At 41.8% G+C, this 21,680-nt stretch overlaps 2 protein-coding genes and 1 non-coding gene across 4 annotated transcripts; all 3 read right to left on the bottom strand.

Moving 5' to 3' along the window:
• Positions 1-1,110: 1,110 nt before the first annotated feature.
• Positions 1,111-17,111, bottom strand: LOC122648629 (probable carboxylesterase 18). Of its 2 annotated transcripts, XM_043841841.1 has the most exons (3): positions 17,101-17,111; positions 10,101-10,117; positions 1,111-2,136 (listed from the first exon to the last, which is right to left on the bottom strand). In XM_043841841.1, exon 3 carries the CDS (start codon positions 2,118-2,120, stop codon positions 1,122-1,124), a length of 999 nt encoding a protein of 332 aa, XP_043697776.1. In that variant the 5' UTR covers positions 2,121-2,136; positions 10,101-10,117; positions 17,101-17,111; the 3' UTR covers positions 1,111-1,121. The 2 variants fall into 2 exon arrangements, with proteins under 2 accessions (XP_043697776.1, XP_043697775.1); XM_043841840.1 differs by lacking the exons at positions 10,101-10,117; positions 17,101-17,111 and adding an exon at positions 5,293-5,299 and having other exon boundaries at positions 1,111-2,147.
• LOC122648628 (probable carboxylesterase 18) lies at positions 9,046-10,117 on the bottom strand. The gene has a single exon (XM_043841839.1). It carries the CDS (start codon positions 10,084-10,086, stop codon positions 9,046-9,048), a length of 1,041 nt encoding a protein of 346 aa, XP_043697774.1. The 5' UTR covers positions 10,087-10,117.
• Positions 17,112-20,458: 3,347 nt separating the features above from the next.
• Positions 20,459-20,530, bottom strand: TRNAQ-UUG. Its single transcript has one exon. It is a non-coding gene; the product is annotated as a tRNA-Gln (tRNA).
• Between the last annotated feature and the right edge of the window lie 1,150 nt (positions 20,531-21,680).

Genomic DNA, 21,680 nt, shown 5'->3' with positions numbered 1-21,680 from the left:
TGTTTTCGAATTTCTATTTCATTTGATTCCACTCCTGCTCGTTTTTGACCATATTAATGTATACATATTGATCATATCAGGATCGAGTTTTTTGTATTCAAGTCTAGGGGTGTCAATTTCAAGCCTGACCCCGTATGAAGCCCAAACTGGCCTAGCTCAATTAATAAAAATGTCGGGCTCAAGCCTAGCCCATTTATAATCAATCGTTCCCGGTGTTCGATGGTCACCCAACTGGCCCGATCGAATATAGGCCCGCCTAAGCCTGACCCTATAATCACTATATGGAATTCTTATTTTACCTCCAATACCCATAAGCTAAAGATATGCAATGTTAAGACATGCTTTTAATATAAAAATGGGGGGGGGGGGGGAAGATAGGTTAATTGAACCTTACCTTCGGCCTAATGGTTGGGGATTAGAGGATTTGTCACATAGATATGTTTTTAGTCACAACCCGTTTACAGTTCAACAAACATTTAGCTCAATAAAAGACCAATTAAGGCCCAGTTAAGAAAGCTCAATTAAACCCCAGCCCAATCAAACGAATATAAACCGTATCATACCCGTCCAATGTAAGCCCAATTAGATAAAAGGTCAGGCAAGGCTTCAAAATGGTCAAGCCCGACTAGGCCCGACCAATTAACACCCCTATTCAAATCTGTTTCTGTGATGAGTTGCATCAATTCTCGTATTTTTATCTGCTTCATTTTCCCAAGTTCCTCTAAGAGAAGGGGTGTATCCCACCTGATAAGGGTAGGGTGGTCATTTCTATCCCTTCTATCAGAGGAACTTAGGGAAATGGATCTGACCAGGAAATGGAGCAAATAAAGGTCCCTCAATTCCCACATTGTGTTGAATGATGGCACTTTGACAAACACGCCAAACAGAGCCTTAAAATAAAATAAAAAAATTTGACTAAGGCGTTGCTTCAGTCACTGATTATGCTATAGTCCCTTCACAAGTAATTGTACTATGAATGAAAATCCACTTATTATATTATACAATATTGACCCTTTTGTCTTATTTAATCCATAGTCCATACCAGATGGCAGTTATCAGGTTATACAGAGAATTAAGCGTTTTTCTTTATAATCCTTTCCTTTTATACATTATTTAGCAATTTATGCATTCTCACATACCTTATGGACAAAATCCCTGGCCTCCGTAATAAAATGAGAAGATTCGGGCAATTCGGGAAACACATAAAAGGCATGGATCGCGTTTGGATACTCCACCAGCTTTACTTCTTTCCCAAATCTCTTGAGCCACTCATAGAACTTCCTCTGCCTGTCCCGCAACGGATCAAACCCTCCCACCACCACCATCGTCGCCGGATACTTAACTTTACTTATATCAATTGCCCTCGGCCCACTCACATTCACTGCTTCATGATCTCTATTCTCGCCTTCCGGTAAGAACACCTTCCACATCCAATCCGTCCTCGCCACCGATATCAGAGGCGCGTTCACCAAACGAATCTCCGACTCAGTCCTCTCTTCGCCGCCGAAGAACGGCTGTATCGAGATCTGACCGATCACTTTCACTCTTTTGAAATCAGCTCTCCCAGATCTGACGGCGACATGGTGAGCAAGATTGCCGCCGGCACTGTCACCGGCAAGGAAGCACTTGGAGAGATCGGCATTTGCCGGGAAACCAAATTTGTCGAAATCGGTTTCGTCTAGGAATTTAAGTGTGTCAAATCCGTCATCGTACTGTGACGGAAATCGGTGCTCTGGTGTGAGACGGTAATTGACAGAGACAATGACAGCTTGGAATTTAATGGCGAATTGACGGCAGACTTCGTCGTAGCCTTTGGAATCGGCTGTGAGGAGAGAGAATCCTCCGCCGTGAAAGAAGATGATGACGGGGAGAGGAATAACGTCACCTTTGGTAGTTTCGGTTGGGGTGAAGAGGCGAAACCAGAGGTTTCGGTTTGCGTCGACGGTGACGTCGGAGGTTTTGACACCTCTTACGGGTTCGTTGTTGGCAGGGGTTTTGAATTCTAAGAGCTTGAGCAAACGGCGGTTGATGGTGCCGTTAGGGCGACGCACGGTGTCTGTAACTGCGGAGAGGATGGTGAGGACGATCTTCGTCTTCCATGGTAGCACTGGTGACGCCATTAAAGTGTTTGTCGACATTTTCTCTCTCTCAGAGTTGCAGAACACACACAATATGTGATGATGAGTGGTTCATTATATTATGGTGGTCGTTTTCTTATTTCTTTACGACTTTTCCATCTTCGTTTTTTTTGGTGAATACTTTTCCATTTTCGACTTCCATACGACAACAACTTATGGGTCGTTTTCAACCCATACTTGTTAGTTTTTCCATTGACAATTTAATTCTCAACCATGGTTAAAGGAATCGGTATCGGATCTTATCGGCAGATTCCTGATCGATACGATATCAATGCAGAGGTATTGATTACTGACCATGAGTAAAAATATAAGGAAAAAATGTCGCAGCGCGACGTGTATAATCCCTTAAGCGCAACGATAAACGCAACACTTTTAATCTCATCCGTTGAATAAATAAACTTAAATCTCAATCGTCGATTAAATAATCGGCAATTGGCTCTCTAACCAAGTAAAGTTCCATTCTCTCTCCTCTCTCACAACACCACAAACCATCTCTCCGACAATTCTCCGATGGCTCTGCATCGCTCCGATAATCAGTTCAAGATTATAGGCGAAGGGTGATGACTCGTTCTCCACTGATTACAAGCTTTAGCATCACCAAGCATCAACAACCAAGTGACATTTGAAGCTTTGATCAGAGCATGGAGCAAAAAATGAGAGTTTTTCTTTTGTTATTTGTTTCGTTTTTGGTTTTTGGTTTTTTTTTTTTTTTTTTTCCTTCTTTCTTTAATCTGCTTTGATCATGGAGGTTTTAGAGGTTTAGAGAGAAGAGATTCCATTTCTTTTACAGAGGTTTAAATAGATACATGATTATGGAACCGAAGGAACATGATTATGACCAAAAAAATTTATTACAGAACATAAACTCCAGGAACAGAAGGTAGGGGAAGATCAGAAGGGATGGAACCGCCATGAAAGTCTTTCAGCGTCATGGTGGACCAGCTGAAAGGTTTCTTCTTCGACATTCTCCCTCTTTAGCTTCGCTACTCTCCTATCCGCTTCTGTTCTCTCTCCTATGTGTACAATTACAAAACGACAATCACTCACTCTTTGAGTCTTTGGATTGCGCAAGAAAGACAGAACTCAGAAAAGAGAGTAAAACCCCAATCTGGAAGATGGACTACTCTGATAGAATCTAGGATCCTCAGGCGACCTGCACATCTTGTTCTTCTTGACTTCCGCTTTCCGTTGCTAGAACAAATCAGATTAGATCAGAAATTTTCTCTCTCTCGCAGCGTCTTTTTTTTTCTTGTTGATTCCTCCTCCTCCTGAATCCTGATGATGAAATTTGATTTGGAGGAGGAGGGCTTGTTTAAAAGCTGTTTCTTGAGGCTGAAGAGATGCGTTCGCTGACACGTACAGCCCACTAATAAAACCAACGATTGGATTGAAGGTAGAAGATGGAAGCCCTGCTCTCCCTCTCCATCTTTCCAAAGACGACGATGGCGGCGAGACCTGCTATAGAGAGGAGAAAGAAGAAACCTGTTGTCACAGTGAGCAGGTTGAAGGCTTTTTTTTTATTCAACGACTAGGATTAAAAGGTAAAAAATAAACGGCTTAGATTTTCCGATTGCGTTTAGTGGTTAAACGAAAATCACCATTGCGCCGCTACCACCCGCTCAAAATGTAAATAAAACATATTTTTATTGAAATTTAGGGGATAAACTCATCTGATTTGAGTCAATACGAACCAATCCAGATCGGTATCAACTGAAACCAATACCGATCTCAATTACTAAAATCCTACTCTCAATAAAAATTGAATCAATGAACAACTATTAGTTTGGTTGGTTGGAGATTTGCCGGTTGAAGTACTCCCCCCCAATTGAAGTCATAGGTTGAACTCTCTTGGTCATATTAAGGCTCCATTTTTCTTCCCTTTTGCATTTTTCATCCCACTTGGGTGTAGTTGGCCATGGGCCCTTGATTAGGATAGTCCCCCCTCCCAAAAAAATTAGATGAGACTCGCAGTTCAAAGGTCAAACTTCAAAGTATAAGTGGCCCTTTAGTAATTCACAGTTTATAAATTAAATATTTTTTTTAAATTAACAATACTTTTATACCCAAATTGATGGGTGTGCACCTACACTCCCCTGAGGTAAAAACTTTATGGACATATAAAGTCTCTATGACCCTTGTTCATATGTCAAGTTTTAGCCCAATAGAAAACGAATCCAACTTTAATGGGTTAAGAACCTAGAACTATGACGGGGTACATAGACATATATGGGAGAAAATATTGGTAAGGTAAATGGTTGAATTTGTGTCTGAAATTTGACATGTGACTTATTTAAATATTTTTCTATATATTCAAATGAATCCAGGAATGAGATCGGACTAATAGTGAGAGCTCAAGAAACCGAAAACCCCAAAAAATCAGAATTTTCCTATTGATTTTCTTATTGTACATGTAAAATCAAAATCAAATCAGATCAAACCTAATTACAAATCAATCATAAAAACTGACAAGCAATCGAACCAAATCGTATCAAAATTGAAACTTTTTTAACAACTTGATTTTTGGGTTGGCCCAATAACAGATCAAAACTGATTCAACCCAACCAAAATGTGACTTATTATCATTCTTTCACGTGACAGAACAGAACAAATGTACTCATCCACCAACCACGAGAAACTTTCACCTAACAATGAGATCTAATCATAACATGGCCATACATTGTGCAATTGGTGAATCTCCCTTGTACTTTCAATGGTCCAATTCTTGTTTGAACTAGGATTGTTCTAATTTTATTTTTTTCGGATGGAGGGCTCATAGGTCACTAGGGATGACCGTCTTCACTCAAGGAAGGGTGGTCAAGGCCCAAGGGTGATGGCAGAGGGAGGGGGGAATAATAGGATGAATGCATCCGATGAAAACGGGGGAGGGAGTCGAACATATTATCTCTCTCTAGACTTAGGTCAGCGCTCTATTGCACTAGCAGCCATCACCATGCCAAGAGACACCTCCTTAGGATTGAAAAAAACGAATGAAACCAGCCAGTTTAGATGGGTGCAGGGTAGGAAACCCACTCTAAGTATGGTAAAAAACGACAACTGATCCCATTTTCCATTTAAAAAGTTGTTCCTTTTTTTTTGGTTTTTTTCTTATGCAGAATTGCTTGTTGTCTGCATTGACTTGTTTAATTGCTCATACCTCTCTCTCTCCCGAACTTTGATCGTTATGATTCTTTCACCAATGTAAAGATGACTCGGAGGGCTACATTTCTCATGATATCACATTCAACTCAAGGTCAATGAATGGACCACGAAATTGAGTTACAAACTGATACATCTACTGAAAAATGTTTCTAAAGCGATGACTCCCAACTCCAACTGAACATTCTTACTCCATGAGGGTGTTGACTGTGTTCAGGGCTGTCAACGAGCCAGGCTGAGCTGGGCTTGGCCTTAACCCTAACCCAACCCTAAGAGCCGTAACTTAAATTCAAGCCCAGCCTGACCCTGCTAGGTCCAAACATACCCTCAACCCAGCCCAACCCTAGCAGGGTTTTCCCAAGCTCGTCCGGCCCTGATTGGCTTTGAATATCATGGTTGACGGTCCATTGAGTAGTGGAATTAACAAAGCCCATCACAGCCCACTTAACAATGCCCTTAGGGCAGGCTCAGGCTGGCCCGGTTTTTTGACACCCTTAACTATGTTGACGACAATGAGTAACACCACACCCAAGGTACATTGCTCTACAAGACTTTGGACATTATAAATTGAGATTTGATATTGGAAGATATTAGATGACATGTCTTGGAACTTACAATGAATTATGGAATATGTATAGTAATTATCACCTCCAGTTTGCTGACCGGCCCAGTTCCCCAGTTCCTCTAATAGGGGGATGGTGGACCCCACCCGGGCAGGGTGTTTGGGCATGGGTAGAGAGGTCATTTCAGCCCCCCTTTGTTAGAGGAACTGGGGAACTGAGCCGCTCAGCAAACTGGAGGTGATAAAGATCCCTACGAATATGTATATATGTATTAATTTTGGATATTACAATTGATTTAAACATTAAAAGTGGGTATTCAAGTAAAAATTCCTCAATTTATAGGAGAATAGGTGTTTTTTTTTTTTTTTTTGAAGTATAGAAGTCACCTTGTTCATAACCCTACGCTCCCTTGCATGTATTGGCCGTAGCCCCACAAACAGAAACGAAGCATCACGTATTTGTGCTTGCTGAACTACCCACCTGACAATAGACCAAAAAACTACCCACCTGACAATAGTTAACTTGTCGGACCACAGAAATTAATCAAACAAATTGGGCTCCCACTAATAAATATTTACGTCTATTATGGATGGAGGAGGCCCATAGACCCATGGGGGAAAGTTGGAGGATGTTGGCGGACGGATGCAATTTAATTGCACAACCCATCGACATGAATTCTCATAGTAAACCAGCTGTGATTCTTGGGGAAAGGTTCTCTCCAATTCCAATTCCAATTCCTCTTCAACCATCCATTCGACAGCAGCGGGGAGAACTTGAACACAGATGTTGGCAGGTGTTGGGATGCGTATCTAAGTTCTCCCAACCATTAATTAGGTAGTTGGAGAACTTGAATATAAGTTCTCCCAACCATTCTCAGATGCGTATCTAAGTTCTCCCAACCATTAATTCCTCTTCAACCACCCATTCCACAGTAGTGGGGAGAACTTGAACACGCATTCTCAGATGTTGGCAGGTGTTGGGATGCATATCTAAGTTCTCCCAACCATTAATTAGGTGGTTGGAGAGGAATTGGACGCCCAAGTAATTGGAGAGGATCCAGATCCGTGCATTCTATGATACCCACTCTTTTGTCAAAAATTTTAGAAAAATTTAAAAGGAAGGTTTTTCTTCACCCCTCACCATTAGTGATGTGACTAAAAATCCCATCTCCTATTGTTTTGGGGTCCAAAGTATATCCCTTTCCTTGAACCATCGATGGTAGGTATCAATGCCCATAATGAAGAAATTTTCATTCACGGTGAGAGAAGAGAAACTTAGTCCTTTAAAATCGAAAAGGATGGCAATACCTATTCGGAATTCTTGATGAATGGCTAATTGGATGGAGATAAAAGGCTTGCGTGTCTCATCGTATCTTGGCAGCATGATCCTACTGGGCAGCTCGACAGTAGAGGATCCAAATTGCAATAACTGAGTGAAACTTGAAACATAAGTAGACACATGAAACATTTAATTATAAGAATCTATGAAAATTTCGTCCTTCAACATTTTCTTAAAAGCAACATGTGACATGCAATACAGAACCAACCTGGCGAGAAATTTTGAAGCTCTCTCTATTTACAAGGGAAATAAAAGACACTGAAACTATATCAAATCGGAGCCTAATTACTGTGAACTGTGAAGTGTAAATCTCTCATTAATTTACTGAACAATAATGAGTTGCATTTATATATGCTACACAAACCCAAGAAGTTATGAGGTTGTTAGGTAAGAGATGCTACCGTGGGATGAGCAATGGTAAGGAAAACCCTAACCTCAAGAGAATTTTTTAAGCCAAAGCATCTCCAACCAAAAAAAAAAAAAAGCAGTTGGGCCCTTTTTGCCACCATAGTTGGAATTTTTATCCTCTCAATTACGCTGTCCATACTTGACATCAAGTACATCTAATAGAGAGACGTGGATCCCACCTCGGGCAGTGTGTTCGGACAGGGGTATGATAATCATTTCTGCTTCCTCTGTTAGATGTACTTGACGTCAATTACGGACAGTGTAATTAAGAGGATAAAGATCCGATATACGTTTGATTTCGTAACAAGAAGTATCCTTTTGTCTTCATAAATAAGGAAATACCCATCCAGGCTCTCATTAATAACGTTTAGAGGGACATTTGCGCAATAAAAAGGACACACATCACAAAATCCGAAATTGGGGATACTCTACCTACTTGGGAACATGTGGGTAGGTTCATCTACCATGTATAGCTCATAACAAAGCAGAATTGGCATCCAGATCCAGTAGTAGCATGGTAGGTGGCCAGGTTGGTATAGTCCCACCTCAGCCCAATCCAACCCCACCCCATCCCACATGATTGGGCTCCTCTCTAGCATATCCCTGAGTTGGAGAACGTCCAGCGCCGCAACAAGCGTCAATATGTGGCCTGAGTGATATTCAGACGATGAGGAATGATGAAACACAGCTTGGGCGTGGTGCATAGGTGATAAAGAGAAGCACTGAAATCCTTATTTCTAGCTCGATCCACGCTGTTCGAATGGCACCCAAGCACTAGATGATATCCAGCTCGGGGTTGCGTCGGAGAGGAGCCAAGTCGAACCCTACCCCTAAGATTTTTCACTTACTACTTTCCTCAAGTCCAACCCAAGTTTAGGTTGGGTCATCCTTGGACTGTTTGGGCAAGTTTTATAGGTTTATCAAAGCCTTAGTTTTGACTTCAGTAAACAAATAAGATTCTGCACGTGCCGTAAATTATAGATTTGTATTGGATCTGTATTAGATTAGTTTATGGGAAAAAGGAGTCTCTCTAATGGGAGAACGCATGCAGACATTGATCAGGTGCACGGTGGTCATTTTGCACATTGTGTGTCTTGACACAGACGTAGATCCTTTCTAATGCATCAGCACCCATCCAATGATTGGGCTCATCTCAACCGTAGGATGCGCAGTAGAGAAGATCTGATTCCATTTGTCAGCTTCAGGACAATCAAACAAGTAGATTTGTTTTTTATTTTTTTATAATTTTATTTTTGAACAGATACAATCAAACAAATAGATGCTGTGAAGCCCAACTCAACTGCCCAAGAAGAAGACATTCAGAGCAATCACTTTAATTATTTTTGATACTTCCATTACTATTTGCTCACTTCTTTAATTACCTAATTGGATAGTTTTTATTCTCGATCGGTTACCTTCTTTCTCCCTGAGTTTGAGATCAATCATGTTTTTGATTTACTCACTTCAACTCTCATCTTATCAGAAATTTGATGAACAAAATCTCTTGCCTCCTCCATCAACTGTGAAGTTTCAGGAAGTTCAGGGAAAAAATAAAAAGCATGAACTGCACTTGGATACTCTATCAGTTTCACTTCTTTCCCAGACCTTCTAAGCCATTTGCAGAACTCCCTCTGCCTATCCTGCAACGTATCGAAACCTCCCACCACCACCATCGTTTCAGGATACTTTACCCCCATTATATTCACAGCCTTCGGCCCCGTCACGTTCACCGCTTCGTGGTCTCTGTTCTCCCCTTCCGGCAAGAAAACCCTCCATACCCAATCCGTTCTTGGCATCGTCACCAAGTATGCCTTCGTAAGCCGGATCTCCGATTCCGTCCTCTCTTCGCCGCCGAAGAATGGCTGTATCGATATCTGTCCGATCACTCTCACGTTCCTGAATTCCGCCTCTCCGATCCTGATAGCCACGTGGTGAGCAAGATTTGCTCCGGCACTGTCGCCGGCGAGAAAGCACTTCGAAAGATCGGCGTTCTCTGGAAAATTGGGGATTTTTGCGTCGTCGAGGAACTTGAGAGTCTCAAAGCCATCTTCGTACTGTGATGGAAAGCGGTGCTCAGGTGCGAGACGGTAGTTGACGGAGATAACGATAGCGGGTATCTTGCGTGCCAATCTGAGGCAGAAATCGTGGTAGAAAATGGAGCCGGGGCTGAAGAAGGCGAAACCTCCGCCATGGAAGTAGACAATGACGGGGAGGGTGACGTCGGCTTTGGCGGCGTTGTCGGTAGGTGTATAGAGACGAAACCAGAGGTTTCGGGTGGCGTCGACGGTTACATCGGAGGTTTTTACGCCTCTAACGGGTATATCTCTGGCTTTGGCTTTCAGGTCAACGAAATCGTGTATACGGCGGTTCATGGTGCCGTTGGGACGCTGTAAGGCGTCCGTCAGGGCAGAAAGGACAGAGAGCACGATCTTTGGCTTCCATGGAAGCTCTGGTTGCGGCCCTGTTGATGTCTCTCTGCACATACTTACACACAAACTCTCTCTCTCTCTCTCACTCACTCACTCTGGTTGAGAGCTCAGCAGTCAGCAGAGTCCAGTGACCAGTGAGATTGGTGAATGTCGTTTGGCTCAAAACAAACAGGTGCCGTGCCTAACCTTTTCCCTTGTTTGGGAGAGGAAATCGTAAGCAAAGGAAAGTTATAAGGCAATGGCAAAGCGTCAGGGAGCCCACCACCTGTCACCCTCTCTCCTCCCCTTATGAAAAGGAACTCCTTTCTTTCATGTCTCCAGCCTGTGATCAAAGCGACATCTATGATCTATCGCATTCTCTTGTCGTCTCTTCTCTTCTTTTCTTTGGAAAGACGCCTGCCTACCCTCTTGTGTTCAGCTTGTGATTGACGTATATCGCTAGCTTACAAAAAATTGGTTGCATGTTTAATGTTCTCCCGAGAGGTGTTAAAGGGAAAGCAATGGGGATCGTCTTTAGTCTCAAATTGTCTCTCTTTTGGCCTTTTTGTCAAAAATGATGACACATAATATACTGAGGCCTCGAGGGTTCAAAACTAGGGATTTGGCTCCTGTCCTGCAGTGGCAGGAGCTGGAGCATCCAGCACCCCCACAGATGGTGCCACGTGGACTGCTCAACATCCAACGGTTGGAACAACTTTAACCTCCAAACCCTTCATCTTCGTCAGATCACTCCTTAACCCGAAAGAGGATTTGGCTCTCCCCTGCGAACAAGGAGACCAGGCGCCATTAATCCTCTTCTTCAATGGCTTCTGACGATGGTCATCTCTGCCAGATCTGAACTGAACTCAACACAAGGGTTGAGAAGCAGAGAGAGAGAGGAAGAAGAAGAAGAAGATTGAAAACCAGGAAAAAGATAGTAAAACTTCAATATCTTATATTGTAATAACATTTCCTTCTCACAACGATTAAAAGAAAGAAAAAGGGAAATTTTAAAAGAAAACCTATGCAAGTTAGTTGAAGTATTGCAGAGAGGCACACCATGATCAAGCTAAAGCTTCAAGCACATCTACAAAAGAAAAAAGGGCTAAACGAAAATTTACACAGGTGGAAAGTTTCTAAATCTTTCTCTGTTCATGTTCCTCTGTTTTGCTATTAATAACTCAAAAATGGTGAGACTGGTGTGTTTGAGTTCATGGGATGTAGAGATGTTGATCACTGTCGGCCCATTGATTCTGACTCCAATAACTTTGATCCACTGAGCTTCCCAAGTTGTACAGTTCTTGATCTCCATTGCTCCGCCAAGCTAACTCTGTTAACCTTCTTCCATCTCTGGTAGTGTTCTTGCTCTGCATCTTAGCCATGTTGTCCAGCACAGTCTGATCCATGAACCCCGCTGTTAACTCTGGCATCTTCATCTCATCACTCACGCTCACTATCTTCTGGTCTCCTTGTTGTTGTTGATGTTGTTGGTGATGGTACCGAAACGGCTGAGAAATTAAACCCCATACATGTCGGATTCGAAGCTGCCAACAAGCTCGTAAAGCTCCTGATCTCTGGGATGTTGGAATAAATCGATCCGAATATGGACAAAATCCCAAAAGCCAGGATCTCCATAGGGCGTTCAAGAACACAATCTAATAAATAATAGAAAATAGGGATAGAACCACTGACCTTGTTTCGCATCCATAGTGATGATGATTGCAGCGAAAAATAAAGAACAAAGATCTAGGTGCTTCCCCTCTATTCCCAAAGTAACTGGCCTGATGAGAATACCGAATGCGCAGGGACGATGAACACTGAATATCTCCCTCTCTTTCTAGAATGCACTCCTCAATAGCAATTGAGAATAATAAGTTGTGTTGGGTAGAGGGGGGACCTAGCTCTCCTTATATAGTAATCCCTATAGGTCCGACTCATCACACCCCAATAGGAATCTATCTCGCCCACACTAAGCCATCCACATTAGAGCTTCTAATATAACTTAATGACCCCACTTTATTAGACCAAAACCCTAATTAGCCTGGTTTAGGGATTTAATTATGTCCATATAGAATTTTATTAGAACTAAAATTCTAACATTCTCCCACTTGGACTTACATTAAATTCCTTATTTTTAAAAGGATTTAAAAACAGTTTTGACCAAAACAAATCACAGGCTAACAACTCTTTAAGAAAACTTTATGTGCACAATTTTTAAAATAAATTGGTCTAGAGGTCATATTAGAAAGTTAATCCTATCCCATAGAGTTTTAGACACCGAATCATGGCGGTAACTGCATCTATGAGCAAGCGACACAGAGCCTTCCATGGTCACGAGAGCCCTCAACTCTACTAACATGGATACAATGTGGTAGTGTGGCAACGAGATAATAGTCACGCAGTGATTCCTTATGTATTATCCGTTTATCAGTCCAAAATTTCTCTTCTTTAAGTGGCACAGGCTCACTAGAGAAATAAACTTCGTGATTCTAACGAATCTGTATGTCTCATCAGAAATAACTCGAGTTATACTTTATGTGTTACAAGACATACTTTTAGGCTAACAACTTAATGCCCCAGCCTTGCTTAAGGTTAACACATTCCTTAAGACTTTAAAATCAGAAATATATACATCATGTCAATAAATAAAACACTCATGTGTTTAAAAGAAACTGCATGTAATGACACCTGATATGTATATAAATCAAAGTTTACCATAAGGTAAAAATACAGATGAAAAGAAACTTTAAATTGAAATGAAGCAAAATAAAACAAACTCCCACTAACTAACCACATCCCATGATGCAACTAAGCCCATGCCCATGACATGTCTCTCAAAAACACAAGGGCGAAGACCTTTGGTTAGGGGATCTGCAACCATATCATCTCGTACTAATATGCTCCACTTGTAATGTCACCTTCCTTTACTCTCTCCTTTATGGTCAAATACTTGACCTCCATGTGTTTAGACCCTCTAAGTCCTTTATTGTTGTTTATAACCAACACAGCAGAGTCATTATCACAAGATATCTGGATGGGTCTATCCACAAAATCTACAATAGTCAACTCCTTTATGAGATTTCGAGCCAAATAGCCTGAGTAGTAGCCCCATAGCATGCCACAAACTCTGCTGCATAGTCGAAGTGGTCATCAATGTCCGCTTTTACTCTTCCATGATCTTCGCCCCTCCGCCATCAAGAAAATATAACGATGTGGATTTCTGTCATCCTCACGGCCAGCAAAGTCGAGTCCGTATACCCCACTAGCTTGAGTTCAGGAACGTGTCTGTAAGTCAGCATATAATCTCTTGTCCCCTTCAAGTACCTCAATACTTTCTTAGCAGCAACCCAGTGACTAAGACCAGGATCTGACTGATACCTGCCAAGAAGTCCCATCACAAAAGCAATATCCGTGCTGTACGGACTGAGCATACATGATACTACCAAGTGCGCTAGCATAAGGCACCTTCTTCATTTCATCCCTCTCAGCTTTATTTTTCGGGCACTGTGTCGAACTCAGTTTGTCACCCTTGAGAATAGGAACATTCTCAGGTTTGCAATCCAGCATACTGAACCTCTCCAGAACACGATCAACATAAGCCCTCTGAGAAAGACTTAATAAACGGCGAGAACGATCCCTATGGATCTCAATCCCAAGAACAAAAGAGGCCTCACCAAGGTCCTTCATGTCAAATTTCCTAGATAAAAGTTGCTTTGTATTATGCAACATCCCTAGGTCACTGCTTGCAAGCAGGATGTCATCCACATACAGAATGAGAAAACAAAATTTGCTCCCACTGACCTTGTGATATATACACTGATCCACTTTGTTTTCCATAAAACCAAACGAAGTCACAACACTGTCAAATTTCAGATACCACTGCCTAGAAGCTTGTTTGAGACCGTAGATAGACTTCTTGAGTCTACACACAAGATGATCTGAATCATCCACTGCAAAACCCTCAGGCTGAACCATATATACTTCCTCATCAAGATTGCCATTGAGAAAGGCGGTTTTAACATCCATCTGATGCAGCTCCATATCAAAATGAGCTACCAATGCCATGATCACCCTGAAGGAATCCTTCGAGGAGACTGGAGAAAAGGTCCCATTGTAGTCTACTCCCTCTCTCTGAGTGAATCCCTTGGCTACCAGCCTGGCTTTAAACCTCTCAACTTTTCCTTTGGAATCTCTTTTGGTTTTATACACCCATTTGCAACCAATGGGCTTACAACCTTTAGGTAAATCAACAAGCTCCCAAACATCAATATGTTTCATTGATTGTATTTCATCTCTCATCGCATCTATCCACAAATCTGACTGAGGACTAGAAACAGCGCCTGAATAAGTAACTGGATCGACCACACAACCAATATCATAGTCATGTTCTCCCAGATAGACCTCATAGATAGGTGATATAGCTGACCTTCTCTCCCTGGTGGATCTCCGTAATGGTGCCACTACTGCCTCAACCTGAATCTGAGGAATCTCAGCTGGAACTGCATCAATGATAGGATCCTCAACCACATCCTGAATAAGAAGAATCTCATCAGGTGCTACATGAATGTCGGGGACGGTATCAATATCAGGCTCCTGAACTCCAGCAGGTGTAACCAATGGCACAGTATGCCCCACATCAGTCTGAATAGGTAGAAGAATGGGCACCGATGTACCAACCATGTGACTATCTTGAACAGTCTGAGAACAGTCATTCTTTTCGGCCACATCAAATTCTAGAAACTTCGCTGTCTGTGACTCCACAATCCTAGTGCCACCGCAGGGATTATAAAATTTATATCCCTTCGAATGATCTGGGTAGCTGACAAAGTAGCAACGAGTAGTCTTGGGATCCAACTTGTTTAAAGTTGGATTATACAACTTCACTTCCGCAGGGCACCCCCAAACTCTAAGATGATTTAAACTGGGTTTACGGCCGGTCCATAACTCAAAAGGTGTAAGAGGAGCGACTTTAGTAGGTACACGATTAAGGATATAAAGAGCAGTTTTCAAGGCTTCACCCCATAAGAACTTAGGTAAATTTGTCCTACTAACCATACTCCTCACCATGTCCATAAGGGTACGGTTACGTCTTTCGGCAACCCCATTTTGTTCAGGACTTCCTGGCATAGTAAACTGACTAACTATTCCAGAGTCCTCAAGGTATTTGGCAAACGAGCCCTTAAGCTGTCCAGCATCGCCATGTCTGCCATAATACTCACCCCTACGATCAGATCTAACAATTTTAATAACTTTCCCTAACTGTTTCTCAACTTCAGTCCTAAAAATCTTGAACTTGTCAAGAGATTCAGACTTTTCTTTAATTAAGTACAGGTATCCATATCGGGAATAGTCGTCAGTAAAAGTGATGAAATAAAAATTTTTACACAATGTGATGAATAGGGACCATCGATGTCAGTGTGAATGACCTCTAACAGTCGGAACTACGGTGATCAGTTTTCTTCTTTATTTTGGTCATCTTTCCCTTACAACAGTCTACACAAGTTTCTAGATCACTTTCGAGAGTAGGCAGGATGTCAGACTTTATCAGCCTTTCCACTCTTACCTTAGAAATATGACCTAGCCGCTTATGCCACAATGTGAAAGATCGTTCTTTAGGTAAGGGTCTTTTAGAAACAACACTTTCAACATTACAGGAGACGTAGATATCAGGTGGGAGACAAACACAATCTGTACAATCCGTTGGACATAAAGCAGGAACCAACTTTAGTTGAATTAGAAAATAAATTAGCCATAGTATTCTTTATTTCAAAATAGAAACCACTAATGTCCAAAACTGAAACCGAAATCAAATTCCGCCTAAAGGACGGTACATAAAAAGTGTTCTTTAAAGTCAATTTAAAACCAGAATCTAATAATAAAATGACATCTCCCACGAACTCTACGTCAGAATGTCCATCATTTCCTACGACCAGCCTTAATTCATCCTTGTTTGGCCTCCTCCGGTTTATGAACCCTGTATGGTAAAAGCAACATGGTTAGTTGCACCGCTATCTAGCCACCAAGAACTGGATGGGGCTTCGATAGATTGGATTCACAAACAAAAGCCAAAGAATTATTACCGATGGCGCTTGGGCTTGAGTAACCAAGCCTTGTATTTGTCGCATCCTTCTTCATGTGACCCTTCTTCTTGCAAAAGAAGCGCGATCACTCTCTTTCTTCAAAGAGTCTTTCTTGGGTCCCAAATTGTTAGTCCGATCGGATCTGTTTATTGGGACTTATGAGTATGGTTTTTAGACTTTTTACTCTTACGGGCTTTGGAAGTAAACAGGCGTAGGCTTTTTCTCTTTCTTCGTTTCTCTTCCTCAGACACAACCCTAGAAATTAGGTCATTAATGCTCCAGACTCCATCTTGGGAAATGTAGTTGGTTTTTATGATGCCAAATTCAGAAGGTAGGGTATTTAAGGCTTGATGGACAATTAGGGCATCTGGAAGAGGAATGTCTAAGGCCTTGAGTTTAGTTTGGTAATCAACCATCCTAATAATGTAATCCCTAACACCCCCAGAACCATCATACTCCATATTAAATAACCCTTGCAGAAGTGTCCCAATCTCAGCATTCGATGAAACTTTGTATCTCTTGAAAATTGCATCTAGCAATTCCCTGGCAGTACATTTCTCAGGCAGATCACTTTTTAGGTGTTCTGGTATCGACCTCTTTATGGACAGTATACTGAGTCGATTACTCTTTTGCCATGCAGCATGCACAGACTTTTCATCCTCAGTACTATCAGCAGTTAGTTCCATTGGTGTGTCCATAACAAGGGACGTGTACACATCTGCCATTTCCATAGCAAACATAATGTCCTCTTTCCACTTCTTAAAGTTTGACCCAGTGAGGAGCTCAATAGTAGCCATGTTATTATTGACAGAGAAGGTGACTGAAAATTTAAACAATGAACAATAATAATTAAAATGATGCAAGTACACTTGAAAACTTTATAAGCTAATGAGAATTTTACACACATCATTGTGAAATCACCTTTGGGCTGAATTCTCAATATGCAATTGTAAAAATCCCTACATACCAGGGGCCATGGGAATACAGCTCAACTTTCAAAATCCACCACCTTTGTGTGTGCAGAATTCTAGGGTCAACCTATTCACAAGCATACTGTATATGTACCCCTTCAAGTACCAATACATGACCACCACCTTTGGGTGTATGACCACACATTAGAGTTGAAGGACACCCCACAACTGTATGAGACCGGTGTTTCATAAATCCAACAAGGAAGGTCGCTTTGGCGGCTGCATCCTGTCGAACCCATGGAACTCTCTCTTGGGATATTCCAAAATTACTTACATCCTTAAACAAATTGTGTTATTTTATACTTTATGACAAGGGGCTTTAAATGTCTTAAAATTAACACAAAAATAATAATAATACTGTTCTTCAAGGTAGGTATTCCAGCAATTCAGAAATTGGTTCGGTTCCCAATAGAACGAACCGATAAATTACATAAAGGGCATGCATCAAAAGAATATCAAAAATATTTAAAATATTCATATCTGATCAAAACAGATGGCACCACTGTGTAGAGCACAGAAAAACAGAGTCAACGCAAAAAACGGGACCCCAAACGGAGTCTCGTAGCCCCCAGAAAGCCCGGTCAAAGTTCAAGTCAAAATCTGGTTGACTGTACTGGTCAAACCGGTCTGAAAGTCAAACCAAATCAATTTGGTTCAACCCCCGGTCCGATCGAACCGGTTCAGACCCGGGCCAATCGGGTTCGGGTCAGACCAAATCGGGCCGTTAGTCGGGTTTTCGGGTCAGAAATCGGGTTGACCCGACCCGAGCGGCGCACGTTAGCATCGCCTGTACATAGAATCAGGCGCACGATAGCAAAACCCAGATTCTCTTTTTTTTTTTTTTTTTTTTTTTTTTTTTTTTTACATCTGCCGACGAGTGAAGATCACCCGCAGCTGCCGCCGGCGCGTGAGAGCGCGTCCGGCAGCCACCGGCGGTGATCCACCCACCGAAAACTCTGATTTTGCGAGCTCTACGCCCCCATGTGATCAGATTCTGTTTTCGCCGGTTAAAAAAATCGGCAGAATGCCAGTGTCCGTACGGGTTTTTGGAAAACTGGAAAAAACCCTAAAAACCTTGATTCGAATCGAAAAATTTTTGATTCCCTTATTATGTTCTATTATTTTGAATCCATATAGGTTCAAGAACGGATCTATGGTGGCTCTGATACCACATGTTGGAATAAATCGATCCGAATAGGGACAAAATCCCAAAAGCCAGGATCTCCATAGGGCGTTCAAGAACACAATCTAATAAATAATAGAAAATAGGGATAGAACCACTGACCTTGTTTCGCATCCATAGTGATGATGATTGCAGCGGAAAATAAAGAACAAAGATCTAGGTGCTTCCCCTCTATTCCCAAAGTAACTGGCCTGATGAGAATACCGAATGCGCAGGGACGACGAACACTGAATATCTCCCTCTCTTTCTAGAATGCACTCCTCAATAGCAATTGAGAATAATAAGTTGTGTTGGGTAGAGGGGGGACCTAGCTCTCCTTATATAGTAATCCCTATAGGGTCTGACTCATCACAGTCCCAATAGGAATCTATCTGGCCCACACTAAGCCAGTCCACATTAGACTTCTAATATAACTTAATGACCCCACTTTATTAGACCAAAACCCTAATTAGCCTGGTTTAGGGATTTAATTATGTCCATATAGAATTTTATTAGAACTAAAATTCTAACATGGGAAACTCCCACCGTCCGACGCCTGCTTGAGGTTATCCAACAACGGCGGCTCGAAATCTGTGTTCAGGTTAGGGTTCTAAGTGACAAACAGGCTCGAATCGTGGAAATTGAAGAAACCTGTTGTTGCTGCTGAAGCAGAGCTTTGACGAAGGCACAAAAGCTGCTTCGTTTGTCGTGGTTGTGTGGCTGGAACTCTCGCTGCTGGAATGCGAAGTCGTTGATTTCCTCTCCTCGTGTGGTTTGGGGTTAGATTTGGGCAAAGAACGAATACGAAAGAGAGAGAGATAGGAAAAGAGAGGGATCCGACGGATTACCTAGACCTGGCGGAGGTGAGCATCGTCGGAAGCCATTGAAGAAGAGGAGTAATGGCGCCTGGTCTTCTTGTTCGCAGGGGAGAGCCAAATCCTCTTTCGGGTTAGGGAGTGACTCGACGAAGATGAAGGGTTTGGAGGTTAAAGTTGTTCCAGCCATTGGATGTTGAGCAGTCCACGTGGCACCATCTGTGGGGGTGTTGGATGCTCCAGCTCCCGCCACGACAGGACAGGAGCCAAATCCCAAAAGTAGCACAATGTAGACTCCAATGAAAAACAATTACTTTGAAATCTTTAGTGAAAAACTATGAAGGTAGTTTTTTTTTACCCACAATCGAAAGAGAATCCTTAATTGAAGAGTTACAGAGTGGGTATAAGAGAACATGTCAAAGATATTATCGACTTCATACTATAGAGGGTAGAACTGGGTGTCAAAAGGTCTGGGAATGACTGAGACCAAACTCAAACTCTTAAGGAACTTTAGTTTTTGGCTGGTTTCGGTCTGGTATGATTTTTCAGCTTTTCAGTATTGGGTTGATACTAGTTTAGATTTGTTCGCTTTCAAGGTTGAACCACAATGAAATCTTATATTTATAACATATAGTGAAGAAAGATTTAGTAAAAACACTTAGAATCACCTTCCCCAAATCAAACAAGTAAATAATCAAAAATAGAAAAATTGATTTGATGTGTTCATGTTGTAATTGGAACATAAAGGCATAAATTGCAAGGTGAAAAGATTTCCTGAAAACCAATAGCAATCTTTCCAAACTTTACAAGCCTTCCACGAACTAAGTGCACAGTTGTTTATGAGTCCGAATTGATAAAAAAAATCTGTGAAGACCCAAATATACACATAAGTTCAATCCATCTCTCAACACTCTTAATTCTGTCACTGAATTAGTGTATTCCCCATAGTAATTTGAGAAAGTTGGCAGCACAATACCATCCTTGTTTCTAATAATCCCTCCCCCACCACAAAAACCTGAGTTACCTTTGCACGCACCGTCCACATTAAGTTTCACTGAATAGAATGACGGGTACCAATAAATAGGAATAGGAAGTTTCTGCTTAGTAGGTAGCAACTTCAAACCCAAGCATTGTAAAATAAGAACCTCTCTTAAAAGAGGGACATGCTTTGAAATTTGAAGGGTATGGAATATGTCTCACCCAATCCTTAATTTTTTCAATAATTGTCCCCACTGTATGACAGTTCTCCCCATGTGTTCTGTTATTTCTTTTACATCAAAGGTCTCTTACAATGAGAGACGGTAATGGGTCTGTAATGAAGCCACATAAACCTTTAAGATTAGCATGATCTTGCCAAAATAAAATTCTACTCTTCATCTCCTGAGTTGGAGCAACTTTGAAGCAGTTCCACCACAAAAAAGGTCCCACCGGGATTCGAACCGAGGTCGCTGGATTCAAAGTCCAGAGTGCTAACCACTACACCATGGAACCATGTGTCCCAAATGAAATCAAATAATTATCATTATAAGGGAAAGATAACTAACATGAAAACCAGTGACAAGATAACTAATATTGAAATCACAAAATGAACCTTACTATCAAATCATTCTTTTAACTATCCAACTAATTTTGTATGGTGAATAAGGAGATCAATGGAAGCATTGTTACAAATCAATTTCCCAATCTCTGTCCATTTTTCAATTAGTTTGATAAGGATCAAATCGATTTGATTTGGTCTAGGTTTTATCGATCGATTTTGATTGATTTTACCAGTTCAACCTAGGCTTTGATATCCCTAGCAGACCATTTATGATAATTAACATATGTGGACTCGCTTTCTCTTGTCGGTAAGTATATCTAAACTTCTAAAGTGGTATTGTTATGACCCCAAGGGGTAAGCTCAGTTGACAAAAGACTAACTCGTTCCATTAGTATTGATGAATTACTAGTTTTTAGGGGGAGTACCAAGAGTCCGGATCCCGATTATACCAAACACAGCCTAGGTATTGTTGTAGGTACAAAAACTTTGTTCTTGAGCCGTGGAGTCCATGGCTGTTAAACTCGGTGAGCAACAATGGAGAGAGAGAGAGAGAGTCCCCCGTGGGGGTGGGGTTAAATCAAAATAAAAATGGAAAGAAGAACCCCCACCGCCCCCACCCTGCCTCCCATCACTGCCCTCACCATTGAACTCCCTGTAACCTATATAAAGAAAAACAGTCAGAGAGAGAGAGGGGTTGGAGGTGAGTTGTAGGAATTTAGTTCGTCTCCAAGGAGCCCAACACGCCTAGGGTGCTGCCAACTATTGGACTGTACCGCACACATCCCTAGGCATGTGCCGAGATGTGTGCGGCACAACTCAACCGCTGGATGCCCCCTGACAACACCCTGGGCAATGGCCTCCCTAGAGACATCCCGATCCGAGTTGTAGCCCTTGAAACCTATAAAAAACGTTCAGATTGAGAGAGAGAGAGAGAGAGAGAGAGAGAGACTAACAAACCCACCGCCGGGGGCAGGCGCTGTGCATCACTGGTTTGTTGTCATTATACTTTTCAAAATTTATTTATTTTATGCCGACAAGACAAAGTGTTTGAGGCAAGCTCTTGACTTGGGGTGAGTAGTAAAACAGGACTTGAATGGTGAC

Source organism: Telopea speciosissima, chromosome 1, assembly GCF_018873765.1.
Source record: "Telopea speciosissima isolate NSW1024214 ecotype Mountain lineage chromosome 1, Tspe_v1, whole genome shotgun sequence".
NCBI classification, from domain to species: Eukaryota; Viridiplantae; Streptophyta; class Magnoliopsida; order Proteales; family Proteaceae; genus Telopea; species Telopea speciosissima.
The sequence above is the reverse complement of the archived record's forward strand: the minus strand, read 5'-3'. Positions and strand labels throughout refer to the sequence as shown.